Raw genomic sequence first — 20341 nt, forward strand, 5'->3', positions numbered from 1 at the left:
GAAGGAAACATTATGGCGGACGCCTGCAGTCATTTGGGCTTTTCAAAAATCATTTTCTAAGTTTAATCGCGTGTTTATATTGAACTTTTTCGCATATTATGGTGCATTGTGTGTCTGATTAACTGTTTATTGTGATTTTTGGAGGTTTCATTGGATAAATAGTGAGTATTTTGTGTGGACATTGTAGAGGTGCGCCACGGTTAGGGAAATGATTTGGTGCTTTCGTCCGACGCACACGCACTCGGTCAGCTGTAGGTGGCGTTAGGTGTCACTCCGCTACTCAAAAATATCAAAACACAAGAGTTTTCATGAGTTTTCCGGCGTGTTTTTCTTATCGACGAACCATGTAAACAAAAGTTTCTGATCAAATTTTATGTAAATATTGTCGAGAAATGCCGTTTATGTAACTTAATATATTCAAAAAGGGCAAATTTCTGTCTAAATTGGCACGAACTTGTGGATAATCGCGCAATGGCTTTTGTTTACCACAATTTAAAGATTCAATTTATAAGTGAATTAGGTCACATTCGTTGATAAACAACTGTTAATTTCATTTAATAGACGTTCCCCATTTTAATTTAAGAAAATATCGTAGAAATACTATTGTTGAATTATTAGAAATAATATTCTACAACCAGCAACAGATTCTTCTTCAATATAAATTTAATTTAATGCCCCTTTATGAATTATAGTTTTATTGGTTCTAATATGTTTTTAATTTTCGATTTCAGGTTCCAAATGGCATATTTTATCGAAGGGTTATGGCTCAGTGTACGACCGTTATAAAAGTAAAGGAGTTGGTAAGAACAGTACAATATTATACTACAAGAACAATTGAACAGTATACTTGGTCTGAAGTGAAATTAACTGATAGTAACTTACAGAGTAGAGGTGTTAAAATTAAATTTCCCGAAGTGTACACTGTAAATCTAAATTTACACTATTCCCCTCATCGATCACTCTCAGATCGACTAACAGAGCAAAAGCTGGTAAACAGCCTTTACCTAATGTCGGATGAACAGGGTCATCTCCACCCACACATTCCAACATGAAAACTAAGCAGGGGAAAGAGGAGTCAGATAAGAGCCTTGATGAAGACATAGTAGTAGAACCCAAAACCCGTGCCCGCAAAAAAGCTTCAGATGTCATTGAAGAAGAAAAAAATAAAACTAGCCAAGATGAACCCAAAACATCCAAAGACACTAAGAAGGCTATCATTAAGCCTAAAACTCTAATGAAGAAACGGCCACTGGGTATAAGAAAAACACTAAGAAGCAAAAAAGCTGCAATTGTAAAAAACAAAGTAAAAACAGTCATTAAACAAGCAGTAAAAAGAGGAAGGAAACCAGTAATTAAAGTTGAACCTGATAATTCTCAAAATAAAGAAACCGTCCCACTAATACCTGTCTCTGAAATTAAGAAAGAGCCCATTGACGATACTGCACCAAGCTCTAGATCTTCTAGTCCAAAAACAGCTGGTCGCAGACAGAGACTGAGTTCTGACATGATCATGATGAAATCTGTCCTTGCGGATTCACCAAGTACTTTGGTTCTTGGTCCACGTACAAGCCCTTATTCAATGCGATCAGAAAGAAGTAACAGTCCTTTACTTTCTGAAGGTAAAAACCTACGAAGTGGGAAGCCAAGAAAAGTTAAAAGTAACTTATTGAATGAAGTTGTAATGAAGGAACAGAAAAAGCGGCGTCGGTTGCTTTCTGATTCAAAGACAACTGATGGCCCAGAAGCCTCTGAAGACTGTAAAAAATTAAAAAGAGGACGGTCAAGTTCTCGGGATGGTAGTGAAATCTCAAAATGCTCAGATATCACAGAGTCTGACATCAGCCTGAATGAACCACTTAATGACACAGATAGTAAGGAGCTCAACAAAAAATTAGATAAATCCAAGACTGATCTAGATATAGATATTGAAAATAATGTACAGATCTCAACACCTGAAAAAGTGCCTTCTCTTAATGTTGACTCCAACCTAGCTGAAACCAAACCAGATCCAGAGCCTAGTTCTAATACTAATAGGAAAAGCAAGGGAAAAAGCTTGAGCTTAAAAAGAAGTACTTCATTAGACTCTGACAACAATAATAGTAATAGATTAAAAATAGAAAATTCATCTGATATAGAAGACAAATTATTAATGAAGACTGATACACTTTTTGAAGCTCGTAGTAGTATACTAAATAGTATGTCCCAAACATTTAACTCAAAAGAAATGGCCAAAAATATACGGAAAGCAAGGAGAGGTAGGAAAGCAGCTGCTGCAACACAACCAAATCCTAGTCTTGTAGCTAAAAGCTGTACAACTAACACAATTACTAGTGACTCAACAGAGGATAAACAAGAAACACTGGAAACATTATCAAAAGAGATTGATGAGCTCATTAATGATCTTGACCAAAATATAGACCGTGACCATGAAATGTCAAACGTTCCAAATAGTGCAGAAAACACAGAGCAAATGCAAACTAAAACAGTTTCTAAATTTTATTCTTTATCTAAGCCTTTGGGTGACAATAATAGCATTGTGACTCCTGACACACCTTTAAAAGATAAAGAAATTGTTACATCTGTAACTAATGAAAGTACACCTTCTAAGACTGATGATAGTGAAAACATAAGGCTTCATTATGAAGAAGATTCGGTTGATAAGACCAATAGTGGATCCAAGAGTGAAATAGCATACAAATGTAACTCTGTAGCTAGTATAGATAAGCTGATGGACAGACTGAAAGAATTTGAAGAATTTGATAAGAGGCGTCAAAGGCAGGAGTCAGAATCAAAGTCAAGTGATGGTAAACCTGTGATGGTTACTAGTGATGTTGTTTTGATTCCTAAATCTGGAGCTGAAATTAAACCACTGAAAGATATACAATCTGTTAGATCACCAGAGAAAACTATTGAGAAAGAGAATGTTTTGAGTTGCTTTGAAAATAATTCTGCAATTTCAATTGTCAAAAGAGACCAAGCAAGAAAATCTATAGATGTTGATATACCTAATACAGTGACATTAATTAAAAGAAACAACGTCAATGCACGGAAAGAATCGACAAGTTCCAATCACTCAAAAGAATCTGATGCCAAGAGTATATTTGAGTCCTTGGGAAAAGATGTTACATTGACAGAAATAAGGAAATCAGTTGACAAACCTACCGCACAAATAGATTTACCTCAATTTGCTACTTTGCATCCTAATAATCCAACTCAGAATTTAACTGTTGTTGGGGGTTTAGATTCAAGTCAAGTATCCATTACACCTCGTGTGGTAAATAGTACTGACGTACAAATAATTCCTAAACGAAAAACTTCTTTAGATGTGTTATTAACAAGGAAATCTTCAGAATCAGTCAATGAGCCCCATGAAGAGGTAATGGCGACTTTAGAGAAAATTAAATCACCACTACAAATTAAGTCACCACCCCATCAAATTAAATCTCCACCACCTCAAATTAAATCACCGCCACCTCAAATGAAATCTTCAGTTGCTACTGTTACACCCTCTCCAGTAGCTGCAATATCAGAAGAAATGCCACCAATTGAAACAGAAGCGCTTCCTCCACCCCCCGAAAGTGATAAAATTATACCAAATGAGTTTTCAATGACTACTGGAGTAAATACGGATACCATAAAATTAAGTGGCACTGCTACTTTAATTAAAAAATCAGATGAGGATCAAATTAAAACAGGTGGTATTGAGCCAAAAGTGAAAACAGTTAATGACATACATGTATCATCTACACAACCTGGACATTCAAATGATACAGTCGAGGAAATGGCAGTTATTCAAAAGTGTGAGGAAAAAAATGTATCAGAAAAAGAAAATATAGAAACTGCAACTGAGAATAAAACTGTTAGTGAGAGTAAACCCACTGAAGGTCAGGAAGTGGCCAAGCGTGTTAAAAGTCCGGGTAGAACAAGTAAGTCCGCTCGAAATTCAATTGAGTCCCTACCAGGTCCAAGTAATGTCTTACACGAAACTCCAGAGAGTCAGAAGAGAAAGGAGAATGTGCTGAGAACCTTAGGCTTGTTGACTCATAAAGCAGCAAAAGAGGCTAAAATAGAAAAATTAAAAGAGAAAGAACGTATTTACGGCTCTAACTTTGGTGGTATGATGAGCAATAAAGGTAAGACCAACAAATCGGGATCAGGAGACTACACGGGAACATTAAAAACTGTTATAAAGCTTAATAGAAATACTGGAGACAAGGATAAGAAAAAATATAGGAGTTCCTTGAAGATGACCTTCCAAAAGAGCAAACATAGATCTGGCAAAACGGCGCCCGAGGGTGCAGAAGCAGCAGACGACGATGGCGCCTACTACACCATTGAAAAGCGCGAGGTAAGAATTTTTGTATTACACTTCTCATATAGAGTTATTAATTTATTTATTTATGATGGATATTTTTATAAAAATATGCTGGTTCTTGTATGTATATATTATTATTTATATTAATTGTAAATAAAATTGCTGTCTGTTGACTTACTGTAATATATGTATTTTTTGTTTTATTTCAATTGTTTATAAATTTTCTTTTTTAAAAACTACAATTGTCATTGTATGTAAAAAGTTTAATTTTGAACAGGATATATCAAGCCGAAACTCAGTGATTCGCCTTAAACTTTATGATTTGTATAAAATCCTTAATTATACTAGTTTTAATTTGAATTTCGTATGGAATACTAAAAATTGAATTTGAACTCACTAATAGACGTGACAGTGCTTTGAAAAATAATTTATTCTTGTTATGTTACATAAATCTGATATAAAGTCTTAGGGTTTTAGGCTAAAATACTTAAAAAGAAAAGCCACCCCTTGTAAATTTCCAAATAATTTATTCGGGAATTAGATATACATTTTATTTGACGGTTGAAAAACCGTCTTCAAAAAGGAGTGAAAACCTTTCAATTGTATTTTTGTTTGTTACCTCATAACTCTGTCACTTTAAAACTGATTTGGAAAATTCTTCCCATGGTTCCATGGAAATGTTATCAAAATTTGTTCAGAAGTTTATTTTTTTACACTAAAATAACTGTTTTTTTTTTTTTTTGTTACAATTGAAGTCAGTTTTTTAATATAAAATCTTTAATTATTTCAAATATTTAATCACTATTAAAATACTAGATAGCAAGCTTGTGTTGTTTAAAATTTTTGTCTTATTTTTAGTTCTTATAGACTTTCCTAATAGATTACAGTTTGACGCTCTTAAAAAATGGCATATTAAGGTATCTCGGTCGACAATGTACACGCGATATAGCATGCTTATTTGACACCTATGTGGGAAATAATATATAATAGATAAAGCTATCACTGCTAAATTTAATCCAAATCTGTTCAGTATAACGTTATAAACTGATAAACTTTATCTTCACGCTATTTAGATCTCTTAAAGGATAGGTAAGGAAAACAATGCTTTTATTATTACGTTTAAAAAAAAATTGATTTCATGTTCTTATAATGTTATTGTGTTCATTATGAAAGTTCCTTGTTATTTAAATATTATTTGGTATTAAATGCAGGGTGTATTTAATACCAAGAAATAATGTAATGAAAAGTATGTTATTAAGTGGTCTTAAACAATATATATACCATTTTTTTTATTAATATTATTTCACAATGTAACTTTTTGTATATTTTATTTTTAACTTACTTAATTTAATGAAAAGATACGGCTAGAAATATTTTATTATTGTGTTAAGTATTTGAAAAACAAATTACAGATATCTACAATTATTTATAACGATTGGTTGACGCTTACATTACTTAATTATTATTTTAAGATTCAAACATTTACTAATACTATTTCTGCCGTTAACTATCCACTGCTGAACATAAGCCTTCCCCACAAGGGGAGCTTTGCTAGTATCTGTCATGCTTAACAAACGGGTTGGCAACCGCAGTTAGGCTTTCAGAGATGTTTTAAGAGGAACACTGCTGCCCAGAGGGAGACTGTACAAAAGTCGATTGCTTGGGTACCTCTGTCCCATTCGTGTTTCAACCGTGAAGCAGTTGTTTGCATGGCTGTGTTTCGGTTTGAAGGGTGGGATATGGCGTGATTTTACTGGGTACAGAGGAATAACACCTGAGTCCTCAGGAATAGCAACGCATGGGGGGTATCATGGGCGAAAGAGTATATTCTGTTATGTCCATGGTACTGCTCATGTCTATAGGCCACGGTTACCACATCCATCAGGTGGGCCGTCAGCTTGTTTCCCATTCTAAGTTGTATAAAAAAAAAATAAAAAAAATCCTTTAGTTAACTCTTACAACATCTACGGGAAAGAAAGGGTTGGCCTATTCTATGCCGGGACCTCATGGACATTTACACTAATATAAATATGTATTTCATAGTAAGACCCTACCACTTTCAATCAGATAGACCGTCAGCTTTTTTGCCATTTTAAATTGCATAAAAAAAACTATGTTATTATATCTATGGTATTTTAGATAAATACATTTGTTAAATTGGTTAAGTACTAGACTATTATATCCTTTATACTATACTAGCTTTTACCCGCGACTTCATCCGCGTGTATATATATATATATATATATGTGTGTGTGCGTGTGTGTGTGTGTGTGTGTGTGTATGTATGTATGTATACAAAATTTCATATTGATTGGTTAAGGCTTAAGGCGTTATAAAGTAACAAACAAATTCACTTTCTCATTTATATAATTAAGTTAAGATATGCAATAAATAAGTTATAAGAACTTTAAAAAGAGATCCAAGAAATAATGGTATTTATTTTGTCCCCAGGGCGTCGTGGGTGCAACATCCGATGGTGGGCACAGAAAATCACATTACAGTAATCGACTTAACAACCATGGTGTGTGGACATACGCACTCACCCATAACTCTTTAACTATGCGCAGATATATTCTTATATTTCGCGGCCCTTTAACCGACTTCAAAAGGAGGAGGTTCTTGATTCGTCCTAATTATTTTGTATATATTACGTGAGGACATTTGTAATTGTAAACCGATTTCAATTATTCTTTTTTGATTGAATGTCCACTGTATTGTAAAATTACATAATTGTTTTTTGTTGTATATTGTTATAAATAGGCGGATTTGTATACATATATATAATATTTGCGCATAGTTACTCACTAAACACTTCCAGTTTTATGCTCTGTCATTACTATTTTATTATTTTTGATAAATTTGCATTCATATATCCTCCAATGCTGTTTCGCCGCCTCGCCGATTACGAACTTCGTACTGTTTTTAACCGATTTCGAAAAAGGAGGGGTTCTCAATTTGATTGTATTTTTTAAGAGATCTTTCATTCAGTTGTATTTGATTTTTTTAATTAATATTACATCATAATTCCTTCATTTATAAACCGATTTGAAAAATTTATTTTTATATATGAATGGATATGGGTCCTATAGTAATTTTAACAAAATCCCTTGAGTACTTTAATTTGTAAATCAAAATGCCACTGGTAATGCCACGATTGTAGTTTGTATTTTTGGGAACACAATTTTAAATTATCAATACATTAGTAAAATTCATTCTAAACATACTATATATCAACATACAAGTGTTTTACATATACATTTGAGTAATATTTATATATTTTTATGTATTTGTGTAGGTGTTTATATGTATGTATATATATATGTATAATATAATAAGTTTACTATTGCAATCTTTTAGAGAAAACAATAAAGTGTATCTATCTATCTATCAATTGTGTTACTGTTGGTGGCCAAGGGCTTTTAAAATTGCCGTTCCACATAACGTAAAATTATGACGTGGCTTACTTGGTGACGGCTTGTGTCTCCCCACACTAAGTCGCAGACTATATTAATTATCGGAATATATTTTGAAAAATGCAGTAGGTCAATTTTTTTTTTGTTGTGTACCAACAGTCTGGGTTTGTCTGTCTCCGCCCTGTATCGTATTTATATTTGCACAATGTCCCTTAAATGGCGGATAAAATGGAATAGACCACTTTCAGCGGTGAGACCGCACATTGTTCTCTCAGTAATTATTAATAATCTTTTATTATTATTTTTTTTTCTAAATTTATTTAATCTTTTATTTATGTCTACATCTTTCGCTTCATCTACTCTTTGTAATTCTATAATTTATGACATATATTATCATTATATCGACCTTTAACTGTTCCCTGCTGAACATAAGCCTTCTCTTTAAGGGGTTTTGCCAGTAGTTGCCACGCTTGGCAGGCGGATTGGCAAGCGGAGTTTTGGAGATATTTTAAGAGGACTTCTGCTTATTCTTATTTTCTATACTTTGCCAAAATTAAGGGTATCTACCATTATTATAAATGAGAGCATAAAACTAGTGGTTTTTTCTTTTATATTAGCAAAGAAAGTATATTAACATTTTATTTATATATGTTTTCAAAATTTATTTAATAATTACCTTGGTTTTTAACCGACTTCAATGAGGTGGAGGTTCTCAATTCAGTTGCATGTATTTTTTTATTTGTTACCTCATAACTCCGTCAATATAGACCAATTTGGATTTTTTTTTATCTGAAAGGATATGATTTCAGGTTGTTCTCATGGGAACTTTAAAAAAATCTTCAGTTAAATTTTAAATTAAAATAACTGGTTTTGTCACGATTGAAGTGGTTTGTTTTTGTCGAACACAATCTTAAATTTTAGTCAATCTAATAAATATGCTTTCTTTGCTATAATTTTGTATTCTGGTTGAGAAAACATTTATAATTTTTATTATATTAATAATTATTGACATATAATTTATAAGGTGGTCAAATTGTGTATACTAAAGTTATACACAATTTAGCCACACTATCTTATAATCAATAAAAGTTCACAACACTAGCAGTGTAAGCGCTCACTTTATTATAAATACAACAAAAAAACTTCAATTCCATTCTTGTCTATATATAAGTAATACTAAATTGCACTTAAAATTTCAATCTGAATACAAAAATCATGTAAACTATTACAGATTCATTAATAATGTACTAATTTTTACAATAAATTATACTTTGTCGGGTAAAGGTTATACATGCCAGCATGTAACAGAAAGAAGGTGATTATTTTTTTGTTTGCACTAAAGTTCAAATATGTTTTATATATAAAACACTAAAATCTTTTCTATGTACTTGTATATACAGGGTGTAACAATCAAGAGTCCAGAGATGACGATAAAACTGAAACTACTGTTCATAATATATGACTTCAAGATGTATACTGCAGTTCACATGTGAAAGAGCGAGATACTGGATGTGTTGTCTCGTTCTATTTTATTCCATGTAGTAGCAAAAAGGTCTATAAATAGATTCGTTTGCTACTTTTCCAGGTTTTTTTTTTTATATCAATATAAAAAATTATTGATTATGCATTCTGATCTGGTCACGTAATTACGATTTGATATTTATAAAAAAAATCTGAAATATTTTTCATATTTAGACCATATCTAAATATGGTTCATTGAAAAACAACTTCAGTTTTATGAATACTATCTCAGGACTTTTGATTTACGTCTTGTATGTTCTAGTACATTCTGTTAGAAAGATTTGAAAATTAAAATAACATGTAGTCTTATTAAACAACGATTGCCTTCTATCTGTATAAGACATGTAATTAAAATTGAAAGAAAGCATGAATTCTTTCTGCATGAAAAGAAAACATTTCAAAATTCAAAATTGACATGTGTCCCACAGTACAAAACCTACAAGCAGTCTCGTCTTTTATAATTATATGACAATACATTTTCAGCACTAGTACAAAAATGTACAAAATATACTACATATTTCTGTGGTAGCAAAAACATACATTTATCTTCCAATTATTACCGTCATATAACTTTCTATTTGCAAAATGTGTGTGTCACTATTACCCAAACATTTTATATAAATTCCCCTATAATTTGGAAAAAATTCTCAACGATCTTCAATACTGAAATTGGAAACATTACAAAAAAAAAACTGTTTCTATTAAAAACTTTTTTTTTTATTTAAGTTTGTCATGCATATATACATAGTCCATTATCTGTTCAAGATTGTTTCCAAAATGATGGAACAAAATGATAGTAGTATGAAACACATACTAAAATTTTGTATTATGCATATTGCATGATAAGTCCTTTTTCCAATTTCGTAACGAGCGTTTGCCCGTAGACACAGAAGCGGTCCCAGAGCCTGTGGAAGCCAAAGAGACTTTGAACCTGGTGATCCCTGAGAAGGCGTCATCGTTCAGCATCCACCCAGGGAGACTATGTCAGGACCAGTGTTTCTACTGCGGGGGGAAGTTCGGGCTCTTCGACACACCTTGCCATATTGCACAGATGAAAAGTTCCGAGAGGCAGAAGAAGGTTTTAGACAGTAAGTAGTCTTAAAACGACTGCTTACTAAGAGCATTATACATATGTTGGAATTAACAGTTGTTTCAAGAAGATAACTTGTTTTACCACATTTGAAGGCGGTATCTTAAAGTACATTACTGCAGCGGCCAGCAACTGAGGCATTGATGGACGAACGTACAAATGTGGGCCGAGGCGCAGACGAGGCACACATACGTGAGTCCATCAATGCCTAGTTGTGGCCAAGGCTTGTATAGTACTTTTCTCAAACAGTGCGCGGAAATCAAAAACACAATTTTACTTTATAAGTTCAATGACGAATAACGAACAATAATAATTTTTCACGCGCCATAATGTTCCTTTTTTTTTTTTTCAATAAACAGCTTTCTATTTGCAAGCCAGTTGGAAATTTAAATAATTTTTTTTATTAGTTACTTCCTTGGTAGCCATGTTTCGAAGGAAAAGGTCATTCCATTTTTAAATTATGACAGGACAGATATGAGTTTACATAGTAATTTATCTGGCCGAAAAACACGACAGATATGGATTTTTATACAACTTTTGCCGGCCGCTGTCCGCATGTATCTGGCCAGTATGGCAATCTTGATTTATCTCGAAGAAGATTGTCAAAATAATACTTTCATTTCCAAGCATGTTTGAGAAAAATTAATTACATCATCATTTAAGTAATTTACATCATAATTTCACCATCGTTTTTGAAGTATTATTGTAATATGGTTTTTCGACATAATTAAATGTAATGCAAATATTTATTATTTCAGCCGTTATAACTGTCTACTGCTGGACATAGGCCTTACCCATAAGGGGAATTTTGCCAGTAGTTGCCACACTTGGCAGATAGGCCTTTGATTATGTTTTAAGAGGGACGCTGCTGCCCATCCCTCGCCCTACAAATATATTACGGTTTATTTGCAGATGAAGAGAAACTAACAATAGACAGTTGCCTGTGTGACGCCTGCTACCGCCACGTGGACCGACGCGCCAACTGCCCCTCATACCGCAAGCGGCCCATGGTCAAACAAGCTACAGACTCACCCATGTTAACCTCGCCGCCAGCCAATCCGTAAGATATTTTTCTATTACGTATTTACATTAGAATGAATTTTTGACCTTTTTTAATGGTAAAAAATTTTTGGTTAAACTAAAACCTACAAACCTATTTTAACTATTAGAGTGGTAAACATTGATTTTGTAGTTCAAAAGGGATCCGTAGATTGTCAAGCACGTTATTTTAGACGCGGCAAATATGCATACTTAATATACGAGGTCTGTCCGGAAAGTTCGTATAAAAGTGTTCTGGAATGCGAGAAAGAGGAGTGGGGAGGCCAGGTAAGCGCAGGACCCCTTCCTTATGTCCCTAACAATGCTTCAGTTCTGGTCTGACCGCCGTGCGGTGCGAACTGGCTTGTCACGCCATCTGTGAAGTTACCTCTTAACGAAACCCCGTCGGCATGGAGCCCGCTTCCGTTGAAGAGCAGCGCGTCGTAATCAAGTTTCTCTCGAAACTCGGCAAGAATGGCCGTGAAAGCAAAGAGTGGAAGACATCCGGGGAACCACGAACAAAAAAATCAAGAAAATCCCGCTCAAATGTCAAGACAATGTTGATTGTTTTTTTCGATGTTCGGGGGATTGTCCATCAAGAATTCGTCCCTCCAGGCCAGACAGTTGATGGAAAATTCTACGTCGATGTGCTCAGACGCCTCAAAGCTCGTGTGGCACGAGTTCGTCCAGAATTGGCGCGAGAGGGGCGTTGGATTCTTCACCACGACAATGCCCCTGCCCACACCTCTCTTGTTGTCCGTGAGTTTTTGAGTAAAAATTCCATTACGGTGACCGAACACCCCCCCTATTCGCCGGATTTGGCCCCGTGTGACTTCTTCTTGTTCCCAAAAACCAAATTGGTACTTCGGGGGCGGCATTTGGGGGACATAAATGAGATAAAAAAAGCTACGACGGGGCAGCTGAGAAACCTACAACCAGAGGACTTTCAAGGAGCCTTCTCACAGTGGAAACGGCGTTGGCACAAGTGCATTATGTCACAGGGGGAGTACTTTGAAGGGGATAAAATTGATTTACCTGAATAATTGTAAAATAAAATTTTTAAAAAACTTTTATACGTACTTTCCGGACAAACCTCGTAACAATTAATCAAATAATTTAATAAAAAAAAAAGTTTGTTTGTATTTCGTATTTATTATTTTTGAAAAATAAACATATATTATTCTTGTAAAGTAATGCAAAGCATACATTTCCAATGACAGTTAACAGGTTAAGGTCATATACTTTGCTATTCATATTTTGATCGCATTTCACTAACGCGAAACTATTTCAACAATATAGACAAAATGAGAAGCTACTGAGTCCATCCCTGGAGGACGAAAGCGAAGAAGATCCGCCCGTGCTACCCCTGACCAAGAGACGGCCAGCCATCTGTCATACGGAGGGCTGCACCGCGATTGCCGACAACTTCATTAGACGCAAATGGCTGATTAAAATGAGGAGCAGTGTGAACAAAGTGGTAAATAGATATCACTCAAATTTAGACTTTTTTAACATGATATAATTTTTATCTGAGTGTGTATGAAAAGTTTGATGAATGTGGAGAAACCGAGAGAAGCTTATTTGAATCGAAGCATCGGGCGTTCCATTGTTTCTGCCAATTCTAGTAGGAACCAGGCGTAACATACATGTATGTATAATTTTTGTTATCCATTCCATCACATATACTTATTTTTTGTTATTCATGTATAAAAAAAGTAATTATGATCCTAAATCGATTAATAAAAAAATACATTCTCCTTTCAAGTTCTATAATAATAAGGTTTGCCACAAACAATGTGCCACAAACAAAAATAAACCTAAAATGAAAATAGATAAAAAAAAATTATTAATATTAATTTATTAATCAATATTACTTTATATTCATCTCAGATTATTTCACAACTATAAACAACTAAAACTAAACAAATAAAAGCACTTTCTATGCTCGTGGAAATTTTGGGGAATATTTAGTGAATGTGGTAAAAAGAGAACATATCAAAATGTCACATTTTTTAACTTTCAACAATATGTTGTTTGTTCAATCAACCTGCTTGCGTTGATTGTTTTCTATGGTGGAATACCAGTGAGAAATATGCAGTCAGGTCAAATGGCTCATTAGATTTTTTATTGGATGGAAATGGAATGGCAACCTAGCCAGCGAGTTGCTAGTAATGAGCCTGTGATCTTATTAAAATGCTAACAATCTCTTTCCCCCTCATTGTTTGCTTGGCGACCCATTGGTTTTCAGATGCTTCATAAGATTTCAATCTATTTTTTTTTTTTGTGAATGGCAAAACTAGTTGGTAACCCACCTGATAGAAATGGCAACCGTCGCCTATAAAGGTATCCATAATGTACATAGCATTGCTAGCCCCATTGCTCTAGCTTCATATCTTTGCTACTTTTATTAATAGCCTACAATACATACAAATGGAATGGTCCAGATACTAATCGTGTTATGTTTTCCGTCAGCTGAAGCTGGAGTGCGACTACCCTGGGCTGCACACGATCCCGTTGTGCTCGACTCACCACCGTGCCCTGGCGCCGCTGCAGGCGTGTGTGCTGTGCCGCCGCCGCATCACCAAGTTCCACAACGTGCACTTCATACACCACGTAAGTACCTACAAGCACTTTACAACAGCCTATTAATTTTTTTTATGTCTTTGTATGCCCAACAAGCTAGTCCATAGATTTCTGAAAACCCGGAAATGATGTAAAAAAAACTTTTAATGTATGTTAGGTTTCAATTACACTTAATATCACGTTTACACCAAACAATTATCTTGTATTATTAAATATTTCATTTATCACATTCATGATTTGTGTTTCGGTAGAAATGTGACATAATTCAATAAGTTTTTATATCCGAAGAAACATTAAACTCAATTTCTCAATCAAGAATAAATTCTAGATGAATGGTTGATAGTCTCATTTTTGCACACTTGATCACACTCTTAATTTAGTAAATCTTTGTACTTTAAAAATATAGTCAGAATCTGTGAAAGAATATATCTTGATTATCCAAAATCAATCTTTCTATCCTATTTAAGAGCTGCGCTCTTGTCGGTGGAACTCTTGCCACTCACTACGATTTTCAGCGAGTTTCTTCACCTCTTGATACGACACGACACCAACTCCTTCCTTGATCTGCCTGAAGTAACTATGTCTCGGTCTCCCTCTTCCCCTCCTTCCCTATATCTTAACTTCTATTATAATGTTCATAAGTTCGTCGTGTCGTATCAAGTGTCCCAACATTTTTCCCTTTCTGTCCTCAATAGTTTTATAGTCTTACAAAAGCTATCGATTCCTAAATATAATGAGCAAAATGTATTGTGACTTTAAATAATGTTTGAACATGTGACAGGGCTACTTGGAGCTGAACCCGTTACTGCAGGAGGCCGGCATCCCGGTGCAGTTTACGGAACGGCCGCTGCTGTGCAAAATGTGCCGCGGCTACTGCACGCTGCTGCAGCGCGGTGGCCAGCACGAGCCGCACGCACGCGGATACCGCCGCAAGTAAGTACACACATTTACAAGATTTTTCAGAATTTGCTAACAGTTTTCTCCGATGCCTTCCCATTGGTAGCTTTGTGGTTTCAGCAAATAAGCATTTCTTTTTTAATACTTAGAATAGCAAACAGGCGACTCATACGCACAATGGCCCAAATGAGAGACTTATTACATTACATTACGTGGCAAACAAGCTGACAACCCTTCTAATGGTAAGTGATAGATATGAAATATACTTTGATGACCCTGTTACCACTCTTGTGTTACTATTCTTCTACTATGGTGTTACATCTATGTACCCTATAATTTTTTTTTACCATATCCCCACCCCCCTCTCCCACTCCTTTTTAAACAGCTATACAAGCACAAGCTCGCTCACATTAGAGACGGATAGACAGCTCTACCCATGCAGATCACATTTGTACAAAATCTCCCTCTGGTATACAATACGTTTCTGTACTTTTTGCAGTTATAAAAAAAAATTGTAATGATTCTTTATATCAATTAGAAATAGCATAAAATAAAAGTGAATAAAGTTTAACTCTCTTATCAAATTGATATTTTTCTTACTTATATAGGAAGTAAATAAGAAGTGATCAACATTATAACCACAACACAAAACCACAAACATATAACAAACCACATTTAGTATACCAATATTTGAAATCTACCCTATATAAAAATTATAATCAAATAAATCAACATCTTTATTTCAATCTAGACTATTAAATTCATGTAATTGTATTATACAAATAATATAGTAATATAATAAATTGCACCTTGAAATATTGCAGGTTACTTCAAATATACAACATTGAAGTACCACCAGGATCTGAAAATGAATTCGACGAGGCCAGCATGCAGGAAGACAGTAACTCGAGCAGCACCAACAAACAAAAGAAAAAACAACGGACCAAATCTAAACAAAGAAAATCAACAGATCCAGATAAGACTTGCGATAGTGAATCTTCAGAACGGACCACTCCCCACGACGAAGGATCGCCAGATAAAGATAAATCTATTAAAGAAGAGACCAATGAAAGCCAAAAATTAGAACAACCCATAGAAGAAGACATAGAAAGTCTTATTTCATCAAACAAAATACTAGTGCCTGGAGCTGTCAAACAAACTGTTGAACCAAACACACATAGTGATGGCTCAGAATCAGAAGCTGTATTTGACATGGAGACACCTCTGCCCCCTCTAGATAAACAAACAGAATTACAATATCTACTCCAAAGACAGAATAATCCTGCTCAGTTCTTGCAGAAGACACCGAATTTGACGCAAAAACAAAGAAATATACTAAAGCTACAAACAATTTCTGGAATACAGAAACCTGGTCAACAACATAGGATAAATGATAAAAATTCAAAAAGAATACATAAATTAGGGAATATGATTACATATAAAGAAAAAATAAGTAGAAAAGACAATGAAACAGATGTTTATGAGTATGACAAGTCCAGAGATGGTATTACCATACTTAAAAATATTACATTGAATGATGAATGTACTATTGAAAGTATACCAAATAGAAAACCAGCTGATATAAATACTATGAAAAATAAGTGGCAGATGTCAGAAAGTTTCACACAGGTTAAGAAAAATCTAAGTGAATTGTCAAAAAAGTTGGGTGGAGAGAAAGAAACGAAAAAACTCACCGATATGAAATACTCCAATCCTGTTAAAAGACTGGAAACAAACCCATCCATATCTGTTAGAGAATTATTCCCTGGCGAGGAGGAAATGAACTTGCAATGTAATATAGAGTTCAATAATGTTAAAGGGGTGACTCCAGAGGGATGGGAAAAATGTAACACTGTGATCCAATATGATTTAGAAACCAAGAGATTATGGAATGAATTGCAGAGACCTTATGGTAATCAGTCCAGTTTCTTGCGGCATTTGATATTATTAGAGAAATATTTTAGGAGTGGGGACTTAGTGCTGACTCACAATGCATCACCTCATGCAGCAAACTATAATGACTCTGTACAGAGTAGACTGCGTGCTTACGACAACATCTGCAATGATGCACCCAGACGAAGTGAGCCGGCCATTAGTTTACTGGAATACCGCAAAAAACCATCTATGAATGGTAAGAGTTTACTCAAATCTAACCAACATTCTGATGCGGAGAGAGATCCCAAGAAATTTATGCCTCCTCCAGGTATATTTCCAAAACCCAAGCCTGTAAAAACGACTGACAAAGCGAAAACTAAACCCTTGCCCCCTGAGTTAATAGCTATTAATACACCAAATGCACAAGGGAGAAAAGCTATACAGAATGTCCTACATAATATACAACAGCTTGTCAAGGATGTTTCGGCCTCTGACCCAACGGAGGTCGCCGCCGCGCCACTACCCGTACCCAAGTTTGATCACGCCAAATTTGAGACACCTAAAGAGAAGAAGCAGGATGTACAAACACCTAAAGAGAAAAAAGAAATCTCAAAAAGCGATACACCTAAACGTCAAAAGACAACTAGCAAACCATGGAGACCTACTCTAATGCCCATCACTCCAGTGAGTATATATTTATTGGTGTATATATATTTTTTTCTATATCACATGGCCGTGTGGTCCTTTCCCGTGGGTGTCGTAAGAGCCACCTAAGGAAGAGTAAAGGATGGGTATCATCTCTAAAACCTAATTGCAGTTGCCAATCCCCCTGCCTAGGTTCAGCAGTGGACAATTAAAGGCTGATATGATGATGATGACATATATATTTAGTATGAGTGCAGTGTACTTTGCGGGGATTGAACCTATGATTGTCGGTGAGGCAACCTAGGAAACCATTATATAACTAAGTCTATTTTAAGATTTATAACTGCCTCTACGACGCAGTAGTAGTAGAGTAGAAGACCTGGGTTCGATTCTCATTCGCTTTAAGCATGACTGCTATACATGTGATTTTCTTATGATACATCAACCTAACCCAATGATTAGATAGTTTGCTGTAGATTTTTTATGGGATTTTAGTTTTCTTGGACTTGTGTATTGTAATTTGATCCCCTAGTCCCCTTATGGAGATGAAATTATCTTTAGGATTAAATTGTTGACACATTTTTATTGTCTATTAATAATGACAAACTTATTTTGCATTTGTATTGTTATAAATATTATTTATAAATTATTCCCAAAGAGAGTTGACGTCAGACAGGCGGTCGGTCGTAAAACTATAAGCCAAATCATTTTGTAATATAGACAAAAACATATTCCGTCGACCCCAAATAATAATTAGGATAAGGATAGGAAGATGATGATGATGAGTACAGTAGCTTTAAATGTTTAATTTTTGCACAGGAAAATATGGCGAAAATCGCGCGTGAGCCGACACAGGTCGCCGTTGACGGCCGCCACCTTCACAGTCTCGTTCAAGTTATGTCCTCCGGGAAAAGGTATCACATAACGCTGCAAGACTACAACAAAATGTGCATAATGAGGCGGGAAAAACTACAACAACTACAGGACAGTGAGACAAAGACAAAAAGTCAGTCTAAACAGTCGACCGAAGAAACCAGCGTCGTAACAGAGATCCAGCCATCGGCCATGCTCGGCAACGGCGGCACTGTAGTACAGAATATCACTGCAGAGGAGAAATCTCAAGACAAACCAAAGGAGGTGCCTGAACTAGGCCAGCTGAGCACGAACGCCGCGACGATTCTAAAGAACGTCGGGCTCAAGAATATCACAATAGCTCCGATTCCGCCGAAAACGTCGACAGTTACGTCCCAAACGCCTCCGGCGCCAGTGGTGTCGTCGCCGGCGCTGCTAGTTACAGCGGCCTCCAGGGCGGTCGTTCCGAGTCTGGGGCCCGGCCCCAGGGTACAGACCCCAAACGCGGGGGGAGCCTCCAGAGCGCAGACCCCAGGCACTAGCGAGGTACCCCCAAGCCTGCCTATTATATCTACTACGCACATGATTATGCCCAAGATACCGAAATCACTAACGGTGATTCCGCAGACGGTAGCTGTGGCGGCGAGCGGTCCGCAAGCGTCGGCCGATGGACCGCGCCCATAACGAAGCCTAATCTTCGTGGTCGTGTAGCGACGGCCCCACGTGACTACGCCGCCGTAGATGGCCGTTTGTTTCACTAGCACGTAGGTTCCCAAAGATGGGTGTTCTTGTAGTTGATGGAGTAACGAAAGTCCCAGGCAATTTTACATACAGTTTCGTGAAACAAATCAAATATCGGTCCTGCAGTGTAGTGTTAGTCACGTATCCTGAGACATTGAACTATTTAATCCCGTTTAAATTATTAATAAATCCTATTTTCTTAACGCTTATGTTTAGTGAGACTCGCCTCAGGTTGGGACATTGTGATGTGACGCAATAAAGTGATTAAAAGTGATTCTGAGGTGTGATGCAATATGATAAGTGAGATCACCGGTCAGCCTTAGTAACTATATACTGTGTATATAATAGTTTAGGGAAGTTGGACATTTAAATGCGCTGTGAATAATGGTGACAAGGATTGTGTTAAATATATTATTCTCAAATTATAGGTCCTCTTTTTTTATTTATGCAAATGATACGATGGTCAAATATGATGAGGAAATGCGCAACACAAAAAATTGTTTCCTTCAATCTTACCGATTTTTAAAAATGGAATAAGTATTAGGATGGTTTTATATGAAGCTATAAATAAATACTGCTACTAAAATAAAGCAATAATCTTTCTAACGGTAGTACAATAAAGTAACCTTTGTACTTATTAATTATTATTTATTCTAGAAATTATTGTTGAGGTATATGTAAGGGGTAGACATACTGTAAGACACTTAATTCTCATTATTACTAAGTTTAATATAAATTTATTGGTGTATGGTTGCAATATTTAAATAGTAGAGGATCTAAACTCAGAATCGATAGAAATAAATTATAGAATAAAACAACTGTAAAATTTTATTGTCATAACTTGTTATCTTTGAGGATTTACATTAATATGCACCTATCATTAACTTATCAGCGACAATTTCAAATAAAGAAACAATTTATAAAATTTTTTTAATAAACTAAATGTAGCTTCATATGAAACAATCTTATACAACATGTAAGAGAAAGTCAAACCAGTATAATAAATTATTGTATTAAGATTCTTTATTGAATTTTAGATGGGGTTTCCTACTGAATCAAAACTGAATTTTTATACATTTTCCACTGTTTTCATAAATATCATTTTATACATTTTCCACTGTTTTCATAATCTTACCACAAATGTACTAAAATTTATTTTCACATTAGTGATTGTTTTACTATTAATATTTCTAAAATTGTTTTTATTTTTCTTAAACTGCAAAATTATTCAATTTATACAAAATTGCCTACAACTATAAATAAAATATTAACTACTAAGTAAATGTTAAACCCCTTCCCCCAATAGGGACAGGTCTATATTCAGCAGTGGACAGTTAACGTTATGACAGAAATGTCAAGTTCAGTTAAAAG

The 20341-nt window shown here is 35.1% G+C and overlaps 1 protein-coding gene across 2 annotated transcripts; it reads left to right on the plus strand.

Moving 5' to 3' along the window:
* The first annotated feature begins 4 nt into the window (after positions 1-4).
* On the plus strand, positions 5-19056 carry LOC113513024 (uncharacterized). Of its 2 annotated transcripts, none has more exons than XM_031910947.2 (10): positions 5-161; positions 732-4348; positions 6767-6836; positions 10134-10337; positions 11252-11399; positions 12677-12854; positions 13850-13990; positions 14742-14893; positions 15682-17416; positions 18197-19056. In XM_031910947.2, exons 2-10 carry the CDS (start codon positions 1049-1051, stop codon positions 18911-18913), a joined length of 6645 nt encoding a protein of 2214 aa, XP_031766807.2. In that variant the 5' UTR covers positions 5-161; positions 732-1048; the 3' UTR covers positions 18914-19056. The 2 variants fall into 2 exon arrangements, with proteins under 2 accessions (XP_031766807.2, XP_052748698.1); XM_052892738.1 differs by having other exon boundaries at positions 6767-6791.
* The last annotated feature ends 1285 nt before the right edge of the window (positions 19057-20341 follow it).

Source organism: Galleria mellonella, unplaced genomic scaffold (genome assembly GCF_026898425.1).
Source record: "Galleria mellonella isolate WM207_F2 unplaced genomic scaffold, CSIRO_AGI_GalMel_v1 utg113, whole genome shotgun sequence".
NCBI lineage: Eukaryota > Metazoa > Arthropoda > Insecta > Lepidoptera > Pyralidae > Galleria > Galleria mellonella.